General features: G+C 42.6%; 1 protein-coding gene across 2 annotated transcripts in view; it reads left to right on the top strand.

The window, feature by feature from the left end:
- MFSD2A (MFSD2 lysolipid transporter A, lysophospholipid) overlaps positions 1-20,551 on the top strand; it is a 99,371-nt gene that overhangs the window by 12,875 nt on the left and 65,945 nt on the right. The window contains exon 1 of one of the 2 annotated variants that reach the window (XM_056556622.1): positions 10,803-10,925. The exons of the other annotated variant lie outside the window; for it this stretch is intronic. Within the exon in view, the coding sequence (XP_056412597.1) occupies positions 10,908-10,925 (18 nt within the window). The 5' untranslated portion in view covers positions 10,803-10,907. Of the gene's footprint in view, positions 1-10,802; positions 10,926-20,551 lie in introns of those variants that run through there. 2 annotated transcript variants of the gene reach the window in all.

Genomic DNA, 20,551 nt, shown 5'->3' with positions numbered 1-20,551 from the left:
GCTGTCACGTCACGATGCTCCAGCCCCTGTATCGCCGGTCATTACGCACAAAGCGAGTTTGCTCTGTGCAGTAATGATAGTGGGGTGCCGCAGCGGAGATCCCGGGGGTTCCCAGCGGCGGGATCCCTATGATCTGACATCTTATCCCCTATCCTTTGGATAGGGGATAAGATGCTAGGGGCGGAGTTCCCCTTTGAGTATAAAGTTATGCATTTATTGAACTTGCAAACAAAAAAAAATAGAAGACAATGGTAGAATTTTTGTTTTCATTTATGCTCCGCAAAAATTTTTATAAAAAATGTGAGCAAAAAATTATACAGACCCAAAAATGGTGCCAATGAATTCCAATGTTCAAAAATACTAAGACAATAAAAATGAAAATGTATAAATGTGATATCGCTTCAAAATGGCCACAAAATGCATTTAACATGAATGGCATGAAAAACAAACTAAAAAAAAACAATGCCACATTTGCAGTTTCACTTATTATGTATTTATTACTATGTGGCTTCTGGCGCACTGTGTTGTGACATTTATACCTCTTTACCCTGCTTCTATAAATGTCTTATACATTCTTTCAATTAAATTATAATACATTTTTTGTATTAGATTATGTATTTAGTGTAATTGGTGCATGGCTGCACTTTCCTTTTTTATTAGGCCCATAAGTCAACCACACTTCTGTGAAATCACACTTTCCACCCAGGAAGCAACACTGATTGACAATCAATTTCACATGCTGTTGTGCGAATGGAACAGACAACAGGTGGAAATTATAGGCAATAAGCAAGACACCCCCAATAAAGGAGTGATTCTGCAGGTGGTGACCACAGACCACTTCTCAGTTCCTATGCTTCCTGGCTGATATTTTGATCACTTTTGAATGCTGGCGGAGTTTTCACTCTAGTGGTAGCATGAGGCGGAGTCTACAACCCACACAAGGGGCTGAGGTAGTGCAGCTCATCCAGGATGGCACATCAATGCGAGCTGTGGCAAGAAAGTTTGCTGTGTCTTTCAGCGTAGTGTCCAGAGCATGGAGGCGCTACCAGGAGACAGGCCAGTACATCAGGCGACGTGGAGAAGGAAGTAGGAGGGCAACAACCCAGCAGCAGGACCGCTACCTCCGCCTTTGAGCAAGAAGGAGCAGGAGGAGCACTGCCAGAGCCCTGCAAAATGACCTCCAGCAGGCCAAAAATGTGCATGTGTCCACTCAAACGGGCAGAAACAAACTCCATGAGGGTGGTATGAGGGCCTGACATCCACAGGTGGGGGTTGTGCTTACAGCCCAACACCGTACAGGATGTTTGGCATTTGCAAGAGAACACCAACATTGGCAAATTTGCAACTGGTGCCCTGTGCTCTTAACAGATGAAAGCAGGTTCACACTGAGTACATGTGACTGACGTAACAGAGTCTGGAGACGCCATGGAGAACGTTCTGCTGCCTGCAACATCCTCCAGCATGACCAATTTGGAAGTGGGTCAGTAATGGTGTGGGGTGGCATTTATTTGGGGGGCCGCACAGCCCTCCATGTGCTTATCAGAGGTAGCCTGACTGCCATTAGGTACCGAGATGAGATCCTCAGACCCCTTTGTGAGACCATATGCTGGTGCGGTTGGCCCTGGGTTCCTCCTAATGCAAGAAAATGCTAGGCCTCATGTGGCTGGAGTGTGTCAGCAGTTCCTGCGAGAGGAAGGCATTGATGCTATGGACTGGCCCGCCCGTTCCCCAGACCTGAATATGATTGAACACATCTGGGACATCATGTCTCGCTCCATCCACCAACGCCACATTGCACCACAGACTGTCCAGGAGTTGGCGGATGCTTTAATCCAGGTCTGGGAGGACATCCCTCATGAGACCATCCTCCACCTCATCAGGAGCATGACCAGACGTTGTAGGGAGGTCATACGGGCACGTGGAGGCCACCACACTACTGAGCCTCATTTTGACTTGTTTTAAAAGGGTACTCCGGTGCTTACACATCTTATCCCCTATCCATGCTTGCCCCTCAATGCAAGCCTACGGGAGGGGGCGTGATAGCTGTCATGCCCCCTCCTGTAGGCTTGCATTGAGGAGCGGAGCATGACGTCACACAGGGGCACAGGCGTGACGTCACATGCCGCCCAACCTGTGGTCGCCCGTAATCAGACCCGGAGCGAACATGCTCCGGGTACTGATTACAAACGGGGTGCCGCGTGCGGCGGGACTCCCGCGATCAGGCATCTTATCCCCTATCCTTTGGATAGGGGACAAGATGTGTAAGCACCTGAGTACCCCTTTAAGGACATTACATCAAAGTTGGATCAGCCTGTAGTGATTTTGAGTGTGACTCCATATCCAGACCTCCATGGGTTGATACATTTGATTTCCATTGATAATTTTTATATGATTTTGTTGTCAGAACATTCAACTATGTAAAGACAAATATATTTCATATGATTAGTTCATTCATTCAGATCTAGAATGTGTTATCTTAGTGTTCCCTTTATTTTATTGAGTGGTGTAGTCATATAGTACATGGTAAGGTAAAAAAAAGACGAGTATTTCCAGTTTACCCTATAACCCTGCTGTGTTGATCCAGAGGAAGACAGAAAGCTCTTATGAGACAGATGGCAGTTGTTCCATATAAAGAAAAAAAAACCTTCACAATTTCAGAAAAAAATCTTGGAAGAATAAAAGCTGAAAGAATAGTCTGTAATGATCCCCCTTTGCCAAATACTATTGTAGAAATCGAACAAAAGTTTTTTACATGATCAGATCACTTCTCTCAGCCAATAGAAATAATAGTGTTGCTCCTTCAGACAGAGCATAATACTTGTTCAAAGTAATAAATCTATACACAAATCTACTGCGCAATGTGTTGCTGTCCTTTTAATAAGCTGGTTTCTCGGCAGCTCACCCCATTGTCTATGTCACAGGGCAGATAAATGTGTGCCAGACTTTAGAAACAAAAAGAATGAAGCAATTCTTGCACAGTGGAGAGTCCTTGGAGTGTTTGCACATTCCAAGATGCTTGACATTAGGAAACAAGTGTGAATGAGGCAGACTTCAATTAAACCAATAAACCTATAATAGCTTTAGTGTGTTTATATTTGAGAATCTGTAACTTTTTAAAGTCTGTTATTACGGCCATTTGCGTAATTACATGCTCCAAATATTTAGTGGTGTTGTATATACTGTATGATAAAGACGAATCATTATACTAATACCCTTTGTTCTGCAGCACATTAGAGAGTAACAAACTGATCAACAAAGCAAACAATGGGAGCTTACAATCTATAAGGCTATGTTCACTCGCCAGAATTTCTGCATGGAATTCAGCATGTAAATTTTGCATGAATTTATAGCCAATGCACTTTAATGGGATTCCACTGTCCAATTGACAAAGCAGAATTTCTGCTGCAGAATTTTCTCTGTGGGAATTACATTGAAGTGATTGGGAAATTAATTTCTGCGGAATTTACTGCAGAATTTTCATGCAGAATTCTGTGCAGAAATTCTTCTGTGCGAACATAGCCTTAAAAGGATTAAAACAAAAGGTAAACAGCACTTGTTCTGTACGACGGACCAAATGTCTTTTATAAAAAAAAAAAAAGGAGACACACAACACTTATAACTGCATGAGGCAGTCATCAATATAGTGTCTGTTTGCATAGATGTAATGTGTTTAAGTAAAAACATTTTTGGAAAACTGCCACTGCAGTTTTTGAGCCAAAGTCAGAAGTGGATCAATAAGGGAGGAGAAGTGTAAGCCCTTCCTTTATATGTCCTTTTGCTTTTGAATACACTTCTGGCTTTGGCTCAAAAACTGCAGTGGCAGATGTCCCAAAAACTGCCAGAAAAAAAACCAAGTGGAAACTTAGCCTTAACCTTTTCCCTTTGACAGCAATTTCATGTATAGTTTAACTCCTTTTATTTTTCTATCTACCGAGCCAAATAAGGGCTTGTTTTTTTAACTTGTTTAAAAAAAACAATCAGTCCTCCTTAGGGGACTTTCATAAGCAATACCCAACTACCTAGCTGGCTACCTAACTACCTAGCTATCTAACTACCTAGATAGCTACCTTCATACATACATGGTTGCCTAACTAATTACAGTATCTGCCATAAGTTTTCATGTGACAACACTAAAGAAATGACACTGCTACAATGTAAAGTAGTGGATGCATGGCCTGTATAGCAGTGTTTAACCACTTAGGGTACGCCCTGGCTCCCTGGTACTTAAGCATTCCGGCAGGGACCGGACCAGGATGACTGCTGATATCTAACAGCAAGCACCCGGTGCAAACCCCTGGGGGGGTCATGAGACCAGCGATCTGCGGCGATTCCGGGTCATTCCGGTCTCCGGAAAATAAACTGTGACCCTCTAGATCTTGCAAAACTACAACTCCCAGCATGCCCACACAGAAGTTTGCTGTCTGGGCATGCTGGGATTTGTAGTTTTGCAACATCTGGAGGGCCACAGTTTGGAGATCACTGTGCGGTGGTCTCTAAACTGTGGCCATTCAGATCTTGCAAAACTACAACTCCCAGCATGCACGAACAGCAAACTGCTGTCTCGGCATGCTGGGAGTTGTAGTTTCATACCTTCAGCTGTTGCATAACTACATCTCCCAGCATGCCCTTCGACGATCAGTACATGCTGGTAGTTGTAGTTTTGCAACAGCTGGAGGCACACTGGTTGGAAAATACCAATAGTTAGGTAACAGAGCCTAACTGAAGGTTTTCCAACCAGTGTGCCTCCAGCTGTTGCGAAAGTACAACTCCCAGCATGCACGGTCTGTCAATCCATGCTGGGAGTTGTAGTTTTAAAACAGCTGGAGGTTTGCCCCCCCCCCCCCCATGTGAATTTACAGGGTATATTCACACAGGCAGGTTTACAGTGAGTTGCCTGCTTCAAGTTTGAGCTGCAGCAAATATTCCACTGAAGCGCAAACTCCTAGCAGGAAACTCACCGTAAACCTCTGCCTGTGTGAATGTACCCTAAAAACACTACACTAAACTAACACAAAATAAAGGGTAAAGCACTACATATACACCCCCTTACACTGTAGCCCCCAATAAAAATGATAAACGTTTTCCAAAACGGAGCCTCCAGCTGTTGCAAAAAAACAACTTCCAGCCACTGACTGTCCAGGCATGCTGGGAGGTTAGTAACAGCTGGAGGCACCCTGTTTGGGAAGCACTAGCATAGAATACCCCTATGTCCACCCCTATGCAATCCTTAATTTAGTCCTCAAATGCGCATGGTGCTCTCTCACTTCGGAGCCCTGTCGTATTTTAAGGAAACAGTTTAGGGCCACATATGGGGTATTTCCATACTCGGGATCAACTGCACTACAAATTTTTTTTGGGGGGGGGTTCTCTCCTTTTACCCCTTATGAAAATTTGGGGTCTACACCAGTCTGTTAGTGTAAAAAAAAAAAAAAAAAAAATTACACAAACATGCTGGTGTTGCCCCATACTTTTATTTTCACAAGAGGTAAAAGGAAAAAAATACCCCCAAAATTTGTAACGCAATTTCTCCTGAGTACGGAAATACCCCATATGTGGGCGTAAAATGCTCTGCGGACGCACAACAAGGCTCAGGAGTGAGAGTGCCATGTACATTTGAGGCCTAAATTGGTGATTTGCACAGGGGTGGCTGATTTTGCAGCGGTTGTGACATAATTGTAAAAAAATAAATACCTACGTGTGACCCCATTTTGGTGACAACACCCTTACGGAATGTAACAAGGGGTATAGTGAGCCTTAACACCCCACAAGTGTTTGATGAATTTTTGTTAAAGTTGGATGGGAAAATGAAAAATAAAAAGCCACCATAGTGCCAAAACATTGGACATGTGACCCCATTTTGGAAACTACACCCCTCATGTAATGTAATAAGGGGTACAGTGAGCATTTACGCCCCACAGGTGTCTGACAGATTTTTGAAACAGTGGTCCGTGATAATGAAAAATTCTGTTCCAAAGATCTGTCAAACACTAGTGTGCTCACTGCACCCCTTATTAAATTCTGTGAGGGGTGTAGTTTCCAAAATGGGGTCACATGGGAGGGGTCCACTGTTCTGGGACCACGGGGGGTCTTTGTAAACCCACATGGCCCCCGACTTCCATTCCAAGCAAATTCTCTCTCCAAAAGCTCAATGGCACTCCTTCTCTTCTGAGCATTGTAGTGCGCCCGCAGAGCACTTTACATACACATATGGGTTATTTCCATACTCAGAAGAAATGGGGTTACACATTTTGGGGGGCATTTTCTCCTATTACCCCTTGTAAAAATGAAAAAATTGGGGGGAAAATGCATTTTAGTGAAAAAAAATTAACACATTTTTTTACACATACGAATTTAACAAAAAGTCGTCAAACACCTGTGGGGTGTTAAGGCTCACTGGACCCCTTGTTACGTTCCTTAAGGGGTGTATTTTCCAAAATAGTATTCCATGTGCTTTTTTTTTTTTTTGCTGTGTTTGCACCATAGGAGCTTCCTAAATGCAACATGCCCCCAAAAACTATTTCAGCAAAATTCACTCTACAATATCCCATTGTCGGTCCTTCCTTTCTGAGTCCTCTACTGCGCTTGCCTAACACTTTACATACACATATGAGGTATTCCTTTACTCGAGAGAAATGGGGTTACAAATTTTGGAGTCTTTTTCTCCTATTACCCCTTGTAAAAATTCAAAAACTGGGTCTACAAGAACATGCGATTGTAAAAATTAAGATTTCGAATTTTCTCCTTCACATTGCTGCTATTCCTGTGAAACACCTAAAGGGTTAACAAACTTTCTGAATGTAATTTTGAATACTTTGAGGGGTGCAGTTTCTATAATGGGGTAATTTATGGGGTATTTCTAATATGAAGGCCCTTCAAATCCACTTCAAAACTGAACTGGTCCCTGAAAAATTCAGATTTTGAAAATTTTGTGAAAAATTTGAAAATTGCTGCTGAACTTTGAAGCCCTCTGATGTCTTCCAAAAGTAAAAACATATCAACTTTATGATGCCAACATAAAGTAGACATATTGTATTGGGAATCAAAATATAATTTATTTGGAATGTCTATTTTCCGTACAAGCAGAGAGCTTCAAAGTTCGAAAAATGTAAAATTTTCAAATTTTTCATGAAATTTTGGCATTTTTCACCAAGAAATGTATCGACGAAGAAAGTATAGACGAAAATTTACCACTATGTTAAAGTAGAATATGTCACGAAAAAATCTCAGAATCAAATTCATAAGTAAAAGCATCCCAGAGTTATTAATGCTTAAAGTGACAGTGGTCAGGTGTGCAAAAATGTTCTGGTCCTTAAAGGAGAGCTCCAGAATATAAAAATTGTTCCCCATACTGCCGGCAGTAAAAAAAAATAATGATGTACATACCTTCCTCCGCTCCCCCGGGGCCTCCGGTAACCGGCTCCGGTCTCCGCCGCAATCCTCTTCCTGGTTGCTGGTGGTCGGCGAGTCATACTGCGCTCAGCCAATCAACGGCTGCAACGAAGTCCCGGCTCAGCCGGCGATAGGCTGAGCGTCAGTGTGATGTTTTCGGGCCCCGGCAGCAGGTGCCCATGTAGTGAAGAATTTTGTGTCTTAAAGCGTTCTCACACTGCCACTCAGCCTATCGTTGGCCGAGTCGGAACTTAGCTGCAGCCGGTGATTGGCTGAGCGCAGTATGACTCGACGATCACCAGCAACCATGAAGAGGATCGTGGCGGAGACCGGAGCCGGTTACCGGAGGCCCGGGGGAGCGAAGGAAGGTATGTACATCTTTATTTTTTTTACTGCCGGCAGTATGGGTGACAATTTTATATTCTGGAGTTCTCCTTTAAGGTCAAATGGGCTTGGTCCTTAACCCTTCACGACAATGGACATAAATGTATGTCATGGTGCCGTGGTACTTAACGCACCATGACGTACATTTACGCTCCGCCATGACCGCGACCACCAGACCGGTGTTCGTATCATGCGTGGCAGGTCCTGGCTGCTATCAGCAGCCAGGGACCCGCCAGTAATGGCGGACATCTGTGATCGAGCGGATGTCCGCCATTAACCCCTCAGATGCCGTGATCAATACAGATCACGGCATCTGCGGTAGTGCGGTACTTTAAATGGATGATCAGATCGCCCGCAGCCCAGCCGAGGAGATCCGATCATCCATAATTGCGGACGGAGGTCCCCTCACCTGCCTCCGTCCATCTCCAGGGATCTTCTGCTCTGGTCTGAGATCGAGCAGACCAGAACAGAAAATCACCGATAATACTGATCAGTGCTATGCCTTATGCATAGCACTGAACAGTATTAGCAATCAAATGATTGCTATAAATAGTCCCCTAAATAAAAAAAAAAGTTAAAAAAAATTTGAAAAATCCCCTCCCCCAATAGAAACGTAAATCATCTGTTTTTCCCATTCTACCTCCAATAAAGCGTAAAAAAAAAATGAATAAACATATTTGGTATTGCCGCATGCGTAAAAGTCTGAACTATCAAAATATATTGTTAATCATCCCGTATGGTGAACGGCGTAAATGTAAAAAAATTAAAAATTCCAAAATTGCTGCATTTTTGTCACATTTTATTCCCAAAAAAATGTATAAAAAATTTATAAAATATAAAATCTAAGCAAAAGTGGTACCAATAAAAACTACAGATCATGGCGCAAAAATTTAGCCCTCATACCGCCCCATATACGGAAATAATTTGAAAGTTATAGGTGGTCAAAATAGGGCAATTTCAAACATACTAATTTTGTTAAAATAGTTTGAGATTTTTTTTAAGCGGTGCAATTATAGATAAGCATATATCATGGGTATCATTTTAATTGTATTAATCCACAGAATAAAGAAAACATGTCATTTTTACCATAAAGTGTACACCGTGAAAACAAAATCTTCCAAAATTTATGTTTTTCTTTTCAATTTTCCCACATAAATAATATTTGTTTGGTTGCGCCGTACATTTTATGGTAAATACGTGATGACATTACAAAGTAAAATTGGTGACGCAAAAAACAAGCCCTCATATGGTCTGTGGATGGAAATATAAAAGAGTTATGATTTTTAGAAACAATAAAGGAAGGAGAAGATCGGAAGCTGAGATCGCGCTGTTGCAGACAAGTTCCAGGATACTAGTAGGTGTCTTAAATTCTTTTATTCACACAACGCGTTTCTGGATATTAACAATCCTTACTTCAGGCGCCTGAAGTAAGGATTGTTAATATCCAGAAACGCGTTGTGTGAATAAAAGAATTTAAGACACCTACTAGTATCCTGGAACTTGTCTGCAACAGTGCGATCTAAGCTTCCGATCTTCTCCTTCCTTTATTGTCTCTTATACGCCGGTGGATCCAACGTGGGAAGCCGCAGCAGTTGCTATATTAAGCGTTCATCAGCGTTGTGCCTGGAATATGCACAGCCCCACCAGGTGAGTGCGTTCCTCAATCACCTAAATAATCCGACCTGGTCTGGAAGATCCCACACAGAAGCGCTCTGTTGTTTTTTGTCTTGTAGTATGATTTTTAGAAGGCGAGGAGGAAAAAAATAAAATTCAAAAATAAAATTGGCCTGGTCCTTAAGGCCAAAATGGGCCTGGTCCTTAAGGGGTTAAGGGGTTAATATTGTCCCAGAAGGAAGCTTCTTCTAAAGATGAAGCACAAGTAAGGCCCCAAACAGTTTGCTGAAGAAATGCAGACTAAGGACATGGATTACTGAAACCTTATCCTGTGGTCTGATGAGACCAAGACAAACTTATTTGGTTCAGATGGGGTCAAGCGTGTTTTGCAGCAACCAGGGGAGGAGTACAAAGACAAGTTTGTCTTGTCTACAATCAAGCATGGTGGTGGGAGAGTCATGGTCTGAGGCTGCATGAGTGCTTTTGGAACTGGGGAGCTACAGTTCATTAAGGGAAACATGAATACCAACATGTAATTTGAAAACATGAATACCAACATGTACTATGATATACTGAAGCAGAGCATGACCTCCTCCCTTGAAGACTGGGCCACAGGGTAATATTCTTCAAGATGACTACTGCCTTACTAAAAAAAAATCTGAGGGTAAAGGTGATGGACTGACCAAGCAGGTCTCCAGACCTAAACCCTATTGTGCATCTATGGGGCATCCTCAAATGGAAGGTGTAGGAGCACAAGGTCTCTAACATCCTCCTGTCATGGAGGAGTGGAAGAGAACTCTAGTGGCAACTTGTGAAGCTCTGGTGAACTCCATGCCCAAGAGGCTTAAGGCAGTGCATGAGAATAATGGGGGCCACACAAAATATTGACACTTTGGGCCCAATTTGGACATTTTTACTTAGGGATGTACTCACTTTTGTTGCCAAGGTTTAGACAATAATGTCTGTGTGATGAGTCATTTTCAGGGGACATAATATTAAACACGGTTATACAGGCTGTGCACTCACTACTTTGCAATGTTGCAGAGTGTCATTTCTTCAGTGTTGTCATATGACAAGATAGAAGGAAATATTTACAAGGGGTGGACTCACTTAAGGAAGATACTGTATATACCTCGCTACCTAACTACCTAGCTAGCTTGCTACCTACCTAACTACCTACATACCTGGCTACCAACCTTACTGCCAACGTATTTACCTACTTGGGGGGAGGGGTATCAATCTACGTACCTTCCTAATAATAAAAATAATAATTATATAAATATTATTTATATAATGCACACAGACTCCGCAGTGCTGTACACTCAAATGGGCAACTGCACCACTCTTCTACACTGTCTTTGATAAATCTCTCCAATGTATTTAAAATCAATACTGTGTTTTTTTTTTTTTTGTAGATTTTGACTACCCTATTCTAGTCAGTGGGGGAAATCTGCATAAAAGTCAAGACAATTGAAATATATAATCCACAAATGCACACTGCAGGGCAGCTGCTAAAGTAAATGCAGATTTTATGTATGGTAAGTTACAGTATTCCTGCAACAGTATTCCTGCAACTTCAATCTTAGACCTAACCTTAGATTTTTTACAAAACTATGTGAGAGTGATACTTTTTTTTTTTTTTTTATCAAATCTTTATTTAGATTTTCAGGTAGTAAACAAGAACAATTCGTCACTGTCCATCAAAACAATGACAATAACAAGAAACCATAAGGTACAGTGACGTCCACAAAACAATTCAGCATAGAGAAAGCTGTAAGGTACTTGTAGTAGTCAGGGATGAGCCCGCATGGCTTATCTATTCACTTTTAAAGAGTCGGTATACTACACGGCTCACATGTACGTAAACAAAACTAGGGTAGAGAAAGAAAGGATGAAAGAAAGAAAAAGAGTATTTCCTCCAAGGCAAGGTGAGAGGAGGCAATGAAGCAACAGGTAGGTAAGAAATTAGAAAAGAAAGTAGATGAAACGAAAGAGGGGGAGATAAATGAGGGGGTGGGAGAGGGGCTGAGAGAAGGAGGATATGAGAACAAGGTAGAAGATGGAGGCAGGAGGGGGGGGAGATGAGGTACAGGCTAAAGACTACAAACATTACGTTTCCACATGTACCAAGGGGCAGGGAAGTGAGAGAGGAGGGGAAGACGATACTTTTAGTTTCTATTCTCGAAAGGATTTTCTGGGCAAATGTGACTGATGACCTACCCTCAATATAGGCTCTAAATCACTGAAATGCACTGATACTCGACACCCAGAGGCGGGATTCAGACAGTTCTTTCCAGTTACAGGAACTGGTTGTTAAAATAAAAGCCGGTTATGTTAAACAGGGAAAAGTGAAATCCCTAATTCAGTTCATTACCAGTATTCAATTATCAGCGCATCCTTAGGACACACTTACAATTATACTATCCATGGAATTATGTAATCATGTTAACTGCATCCATATTTATCTGCTATGCTTGTCTAGTCAAGACTAGATCGGCACCTATTGAGTACAGCGTCGGATAGGTAAGTATGTTATATACAGTAGAGGCACAGTTTATTAATATATTTGTATATGAGCGTTGTGTATTAATATATTTGTATATTGGGGCACATTATATTTGTATATGGGGCAGAATATATCAATAAATTGATATATGAGGCACAGTGAATTAATATATTTATATATGGGGCACAGTAAATCAATTTACTTATATATGGGGCACAGTATACTAATACATTTATATATACAGGGCATAGTGTGGGGTGAGGTTATATTAAGAGGGCACAGTGTATGGTTGAATATAATACTGCCACAAACTGAGTCCCCTGAATATAATGCAGACTGTACAGTGTGTAGCAGTGTTATATCCAGGGTGTACAGTGTGTGGCAGTGTTATATTCACGGGGTACAATGTGTTATATGTCACGTACCTGGATGTGGATGTCACTGAGCAGGTAGTGGATCCTCTTCCTGTGTGGCTGATGACACGGACCGTATCGGGGAGTGGAGTCTAAGGTGAAGCTAGGCGGCAAAGGTTCGTAGTCAAAAACGTAGCAAGTAAGTCTGGTAACACGGGTATGGCAAACAGGCAATAGGAACAATTTCTCTTAGGCAAAGTGCACTGAAGATCCGGCAGGGGGGTTTGGGAGGAGCAGGAACTAATTGTGGGTGCACTGGCCCTTTAAATTTCAGAGCTCCGCCGCGTGCGTGCCCTAGGAGCTGCATTACAGTGGGAGCAGAACGAGGTAAGTGACGGGCTGGGATTCGCATGCGGGCATGTCCCGCGATGCGAATCCCTGCCCCGTCGACAGACGGGGACCCCGGGACACTGCGCTCATGGCCGGAGCGCAGCGCGTAACATTATAGAGTTATATTCAGAGAGTACAGTGTGTGTGGCAGGGTTATATTCAGGGGACTCAATATGTGGCAGGGTTATATTCAGACGGTACAATGTATGGCAGTGTCATATTCAGGAGGTACAGTGTGTGGCAGGGATATATTCAGAGTGTAGAGTGTTTGGCTGGGTTATATTCAGGGGGCATAGTGTGTGGCAGTGTTATATTTAAGAGGTACAGTGTGTGGCAAGGATATGTTCAGAGCGTACAGTGTCTGGCAGGGTTATATTCAGGGAGACAGTATGTGACAGTGTTATATTCAGAGGGTACAATGTATGGCAGTGTCATATTCAGGAGGTACAGTGTGTGGCAGGGATATATTCAGAGTGTACAGTGTTTGGCTGGGTTATATTCAGGGGGCATAGTGTGTGGCAGTGTTATATTTAAGAGGTACAGTGTCTGGCAGTGTTATATTCAGTGGGTACATTGACTGGCAGGGTTATATTCAGAGAGTACAGTGCCTGACAGGGTTATATTCACAGGGCCCTTACTTAGCAAGTAGTATATTTGATTATTATAGTCAAAATAATTTTCTTTGAACTGCTACACCATGAGCGTCTGTCACACCAAGTAGGGAATTGTTTTAAAATATTTAAATCCCACCCCTGTGACATCCCTGCCAATTAGCTGTTTAATGGGGCTCCTTCAGCAGGGTCTTTGTATCGAGGAGGGGCTTAAAACAGCTGACTCTGTTCACTGTGTAGTGGCCATGCCTGGTTACTGCAACTCAATTCCTGTTCAAGCTCCTGATTCAATATAATATATTCTACAATTATTGACAAAGCTACATTTCACGTAAATCATGTTTTTTTTCCAATTATTGTAGTATGTATTGAATAAGTTGTTAGGCCGCGTTCACGTCAAGATTAGTGCCACATTAGCGACAGTGATAAGCGCAGATATGATTTCTAAAGCTGCATTCGTATCTGTACCCTGACAGGCATGGAACAGGCACGGACGCATTTACTACTATGTTCTGAATGGGCCAGATTGCAGCCAGCTAGTGACTACATTCAGTCATTTTCTGAGCGCCTCCAACTTTAAACTTGGACTGAAAATTGCCGTCAACCAGGTCAGAGGCTCTCGGAAAATGACCCAAACATAGTCATAAGCTGATCCGTCCGTGCGGGCAATAGTAGTGAATTCATTTATTCCCCTGTAATGGAGCTGGATGTGGATCCTCTAACCTGTGTGGCTGATGACTCGGACCTTAACAGGGAGTGGAGTCTAAGGTGCCGCTGGTCTTCACCAGAGCCCGCCGCAAGGCAGGATGGGCTTGCTGCTGCAGACGACACCCAGGTCGCTACCCTCAACACGGCTCGACCACACAGGCAGCTGGGAAAGGTGAGGTACCGAAGGATAAGGTCAGGGCAGGCGGCAAAGGTGCAATGTCAAATAAAGTAGCGGGAAGGTCTGGATACACGGATACGGCAAACAGGCAAAATGGAACGCTTAATCTCAGGCTAGTGGCACTGAAGATCCGGCAGGGAAGAGGGGGAGTTGCAGGAATTTATAGACAAGTGTCAGGTGTGTAACATAATTATGGGCGCACTGGCCCTTTAAATTTCAGAGCTCCGGCAGAGCTGAGAAGCACCAGCGGAGGAGTCAGAGGAGCATGGTAAGTGACGGGCTGGGATTCGCATGTGGCCCGTCCTGTGATGCGAATCCCAGTACCGCCGACAGCAGGGACAAAGCGCTCATGGCCGGCGTGTGCGGCTGGAGCACAATGCTTGACAGCTTTGAGCTTTAGAAATCATATCTGTGCATCGTAGGCAATGATCGTAATTTGAATGCAGCCTTAGCTGTACTGTGTACTAAAAACCGTATGCATTTTTGATGTGATACTGCACTAAGATCACCCTTATGTGTTTGCACATAGGATTGCAGCAATCAACGTATTATGTCACACACTTGAACTTGCACACAGTGGATGGTCTAATGGCGACTGCCAGGATGATCTCTATTGAGACAGACTGTACAAATTAATTTTGTATTTTTTTTCCCTTTACATGCTGTTGGCAGTTGTCCTCAGACAATATTTTTTACTGAAACAGGCTAGAGACACAGACACACCAAACTCTACCTCCAAAATTCAGTCTAACATTGTTTTAAACTTTGTGTCTATACTATGAATATAAGATTAATACACTAGTCTGGTCAATTTAGTCAGTATTTTAAATAATCCTATAAAGAAGTTGGATTACATATACAGTAATCCCCCGACCTGCGATGGCCCCGACATATGATAAAATCGACATACGATGCTTTAATATGTTGGGGCCAGCGCAAAATGCTTAAGCTGCTGTCGGATAGCAGTTTAAGCATCCCGGGCAGGTTCGCCTACCTATTCCCGCTGCTTCGGGTCCACTTCGCGATCCTCCGGCGTCTTCTGCATCTTCTCCAGGGTACGGGCCTCGCTTTCCGGCATCGTTATTACGTCACTACGCACGCCGCGCCGGTGCAGCAGCGTAATAACGTCACCAGAAAGTGAGGCCCGGACCCTGCAGAAGATGCGGAAGAAGCCGGAGGATCGCGAAGAAAACACCGGAGCAGCGGGACAGCATCGGGAGCCCTTTGGACAGCATCGGGAGCGGTGAGGACCTGGTCCGGAGTGGCGGGGACAGGTGAGTACAGCTTCCTATACTTTACATTGCACGGATCCCTCAACATACGATGGATTCGACAAACAATGGGTCCACTGTATTAATTCTAAAAAATCAAAATCAACTCGATTTGTTAAAAAAGATGGTTTCATTTTTCTACAAAAAAGTTTGTGAATGACTTATTCTGGAAACAGTGAAGGTGGGACATCAGTAAAAAGGGATGTCTCACCATGATTGTATAGGTCATAAAATAAACACTGTTTGCCATTTACATGCTGTTAAAGAAAAAGATCCAACTAAGAGTTATATGTATTAATATAGTATTTCATGTTTAACATGTATTACAATGTGACATCCATTATACAGTCAGTCAATCTACCACAGCCATATCTCTGCATAATAATGTAAGGTGGTAAAAGTTTTATGTTTGCCTCTTCTGGTAAACAACGTATGTTTCATTTTTAAGAGACTGTTTTATAAATGCTATTACTTTTTAAAATATGCAACTGTAATGGATATATTGTAATGTGTTCTGATTTGATGATTTGCAACTTACTGATTGTATACCTTTAGGTCCTGGGTTACTTGGATTAGTGTGTTGCAGTATTCTGTGGTTCCCTTATCACAGTAGCTGGTAGCGAGAATGATGGTTTCTTGGCAGTCGGCTGACAGAAGGAGCCAATGTCAGTGGAAGCTTAAAAAGTTGTACCACTGAGCCAGAATAAGAGGGCAGATAGATTTTGTATCAATAGTGTGCATGTGCGTGTACATGTGGGGAGCTACAGGTGAGAGGTGCCATCAAACATCACGTAGAGAGGCCCAGAAATTATCAGTGAGCTTACTTTGAAGGCTGGGATAGTTTATCTGTGGGAAGGGAAGCTTCTGGAGCCCTGTGCAGGTTTCCCGATCATCCTAGAGTGGAATAAGTTATGGTCATCCAAGGAAGCTTTGTTTGTGAAGGCGCCTAACTTTTCAGGAGAGAAAAGACAACACAGAGCGCTCCTATCTGCAGAACACGTTATTAGAATACCAGTGTTGTGTAGGTACGATATACACTAACTTTCTCAGGTTGTGCAGAGCAAGGCACAACACTCGTAATAGCAGATCACAGTAATGGTAATTCCGGCTGATGCAGGCTTCCCATGCCAAGCTGGTGTGCAACTGATGCAAGGAGACACAAAATGGATTCTGGAAGTGGATGTCCACGCTGCCGGTGAGACGATATATTGAAACTTCACCAGCAAAGGGTAAGATTACTGTTTTATTTTGAACACACAACACATTTTTAGGCCGGGATGGCCTTTTCGTCAGGCGTGCAGAAAACAACAGAAAGCAGGTATATAAAGGGTCTATGGAGTACGTCATTCACCGGAAATGACATCTCACTAAATATGCCCATCACACAAGATCTATAGTAATATATATACAGTATATACAAAGAGAAAGATAAAAACCACACATATCACATAATTATACAAAAAAAGGATATACTGTATTAGATCAATAATTAAATACAGATAAAAATTAATTATACAGTTGTTCTTTCAATTGTTTTATTCAACCCTTCAGGGTATAATTAGTTAATTTTAAAAGTCCAGAAGGATTCCCTATTAATAAGTCGTTGGAAGCAATTGGAACAATCTTCAGAAATTGAATCAATTACACATACCGAGAGACCACAAGAGTCTCCTGCATGTGCTAGGGTAATGTGTCGGGAGACACTATGGAGCATAAATTTAACACTAGAAAAAACTGGGTAAGAAAAAAATGTAGTTCTGATACAGATTTTAAATCCCAATCTAATGTTTTACATGAACGTTTTATTGAAAAAGGATACCCCAAAAAAGTTTTAACGGATGCTTTAAAAAAAGTGAGCAGGTTGCAACAAAAAGAATTGGTGAATAAAAACCCTGCAATCACATTTCATAGAGCCAAAACGCTTCGTAATCATTTGGCTCCTAGCAGAATAAAAAATCTAAACCCAAGGGATGATAATATATGTAATATCCAGATGCATGTAAAATTAGGGCCCTACCGGTGCAATAAATACAGATGTTTGTATTGTGCAATGATACCTGTAGAAGGAATAAAAACCTTTTCCTCTATCTGTACAGGTGAAATTTTCACGTTAAAAACACAGAATAATTGTGCCTCCACTTAGGTAGTATATATACTAACCTACCATTGTGGGCTACAGTATGTAGGGTGAATGGTACAGACCCTACGTGCCCGAATGAACAAACATCGGCATAATATTAGTGTTAAATTTATGCTCTATAGTGTCTCCCGACACATTACCCTAGCTCATGCAGGAGACTCTTGTGGTCTCTCGGTATGTGTAATTGATTCCATTTCTGGAGATTGTTCCAATTGCTTCCAACAACTTATTAATAGGGAATCCTTCTGGATTTTTAAAATTAACTCATTATACCCTGAAGAGTTGAATGAAATCATTGAAAGAACAACTGTATAATACATTTTTATCTGTATTTAATTATTGATCTTATACAGTGTATCCTTTTTTGGTATAATTATGTGATGTGTGGTTTTTATCTTTCTCTTTGTATATATACAGTATATATATATATATATATATATATATATATATATATATATATATATACTGTATATATTACTATAGATCTTGTGTGATGGACGTATTTAGTGAGATATCATTTCCGGTGAATGACGTACTCCATAGACCCTTTATATACCTGTTTTCTGTTGTTTTCTGCATGCCTGACGAAAAGGCCATCCCGATCTAGAAACACGTTGTGTGTTCATAATAAAACAGTAATCTTACTCTTTGCTGGTCAAGTTTCAGTATATCGTCGCACGGACATCCACTTCCAGAATGCATTGTGTGTCTCCTTGCATAACTTTTCAGGAGTGCTGTAGCTGAACCTGTGAGGGGCTGTGTAAAAGATGCCAGCCAGAAAAGTAATTCAGGGCAGAGTATAGCGAAAGTTGCCTATCACAAATGTATGGCCTGGACAATCAATACCTGTGGTTTATTGGACCAAATGGGAGTTTGGAGTGAGGTCAGCTCAGGAAGGGCTCTTGAATATGGACAGGTGTAGGAAAGACCTGCCTTCCAGTTAACAGAATTATACTGAAAAACTTTCTGTTAAAAAAAAGTTATACTGTATTTTGATTTGGCACTTTATGGCGTTACCTTTGAGAACATAGTGAGAAGGAAACATTACTGTGAGGTCTGTGTAAAGTCAACACTGATGTGACTAAAGTTTCAGCTACATTGTTTGGAATACTGTTCTTGTTTAGGAATCTACAATGCACACACCTAGCGTGTATTGTAACCATCAAGTTTCTGTGCCCACACATGTGAACAGAAAATTTTTAGTGTGCTATTTAAAAGAAAATAAATGTCTTGTTGTAAAAGAAAATAACAGTCTTCTATTTTAAAAATTTTCCTGTGACTGTGTCTTTTAAAGGGAAACCTTTGCTCCCCTCCCTACAATGATCCTGTTCACTACAGTGCAGCCGATAAAATAGCTTTCTGTCCTCCTTTACAGGAAAGAAACAGAATTAGTGCAATAGCATGGTGGTATAGCTAACAAAACTCCTTCTGCAGGGAAAGTAAAAAGAAACCATATTATCAGCTGCCAGAGGGAGAAGTAGCATGATTTTTTTCCAGCAGACCAAATGATCTCATGGTATTTGCAGCTGGGGAAGCAGAGAAAACCCATCCCAGTTGAGTACATTGTTGCCTTGCAACAACACTCAATAGAGAAGGGGTATGAGCAGCAATGCCATAAATGCATGAATTGCAGCTCCCAAACACTGTAATTTTATGACAATAATCAACAATAAACTGTTTTATTGTGGTATCCCGGTACAGGAAATGGTCCTGTACCCTCCCTAAGTCCCCTCAGGAAGAGTCCCTGAAGTCCATAGGGCTCTCCTGCAGAGTTCACCCCTTTGCTCGCCTTCTATTCTCTCATATAAATGCATTGTGTATATTGTGTATGCATTGTCAATATGTATAAAGTTTGTACAAATGTGTACAAAAGTGTTAGTCATGTGAAGCACTGTCATGTGACATACCCAGAGTTCCATGGGCACAGAAACCACAGGCTTAGCAACCAATGGACTTTAGTCCAGCCCCCCTAGTATATAAGGGGCTGTATTCTCTCAGTTAGCTCTCTTGATTCCTTAATTCATAAGAAAACACAAGTCCTGTTTACGGCAAATTCATTTCGTCTAGGCCAAAGCCTAAAGAACCTGCAGCCACTTCAAAACTTGAGTTATCGAGCTCTATCTACAATTCTAGTGACTACTGCTCAACTCAAGAATAATATTAGTAGCACAGTGGCCTGCATAAATCATCTCAATACTACAAGTCCCAGCAAGCCTGCGTGGTATCCTGGTCCCGGTTGCCTCTAGAGAAACTGCATAACTGTAAAGATTGTTTCTTAAGAATTACAAGTAAAAGTTCCAGTTCTTGCGTAATTCCTGCTGTGGAGGAAGTTACTACTGGTGTTCACCAGAGCCCGCCGCAAAGCGGGATGGTCTTGCTGCGGCGGTAGTAACCAGGTCGTATCCACTAGCAACGGCTCAACCTCTCTGACTGCTGAAGATAGGCGCGGTACAAGGGAGTAGACAAAAGCAAGGTCGGACGTAGCAGAAGGTCGGGGCTGGCAGCAAGGATCGTAGTCAGGGGCAACGGCAGGAGGTCTGGAACACAGGCTAGGAACACACAAGGGAACGCTTTCACAAGGCACAAGGGCAACAAGATCCGGCGAGGGAGTGCAGGGGAAGTGAGGTATACATAGGGAGTGCACAGGTGAAGACACTAATTGGAACCACTGCGCCAATCAGTGGCGCAGTGGCCCTTTAAATCGCAGAGACCCGGCGCGCGCGCGCCCTAGGGAGCGGGGCCGCGCGCGCCTGGACAGGACCGAGGGAGAGCGAGTCAGGTACGGAAGCCGGGGTGCGCATCGCGAGCGGGCGCCACCCGCATCGCGAATCGCATCCCGGCTGGAGGCGGTATCGCAGCGCACCCGGTCAGTGGATCTGACCGGGGCGCTGCCGTAGCGAGGATGTTGCGAGCGCTCCGGGGAGGAGCGGGGACCCGGAGCGCTCGGCGTAACAGTACCCCCCCCCTTGGGTCTCCCCCTCTTCTTAGAGCCTGAGAACCTGAGGAC

The sequence above is a fragment of the Hyla sarda genome, chromosome 2 (assembly GCF_029499605.1).
Source record: "Hyla sarda isolate aHylSar1 chromosome 2, aHylSar1.hap1, whole genome shotgun sequence".
In the NCBI taxonomy this organism is placed as follows: Eukaryota; Metazoa; Chordata; class Amphibia; order Anura; family Hylidae; genus Hyla; species Hyla sarda.
The sequence above is the reverse complement of the archived record's forward strand: the minus strand, read 5'-3'. Positions and strand labels throughout refer to the sequence as shown.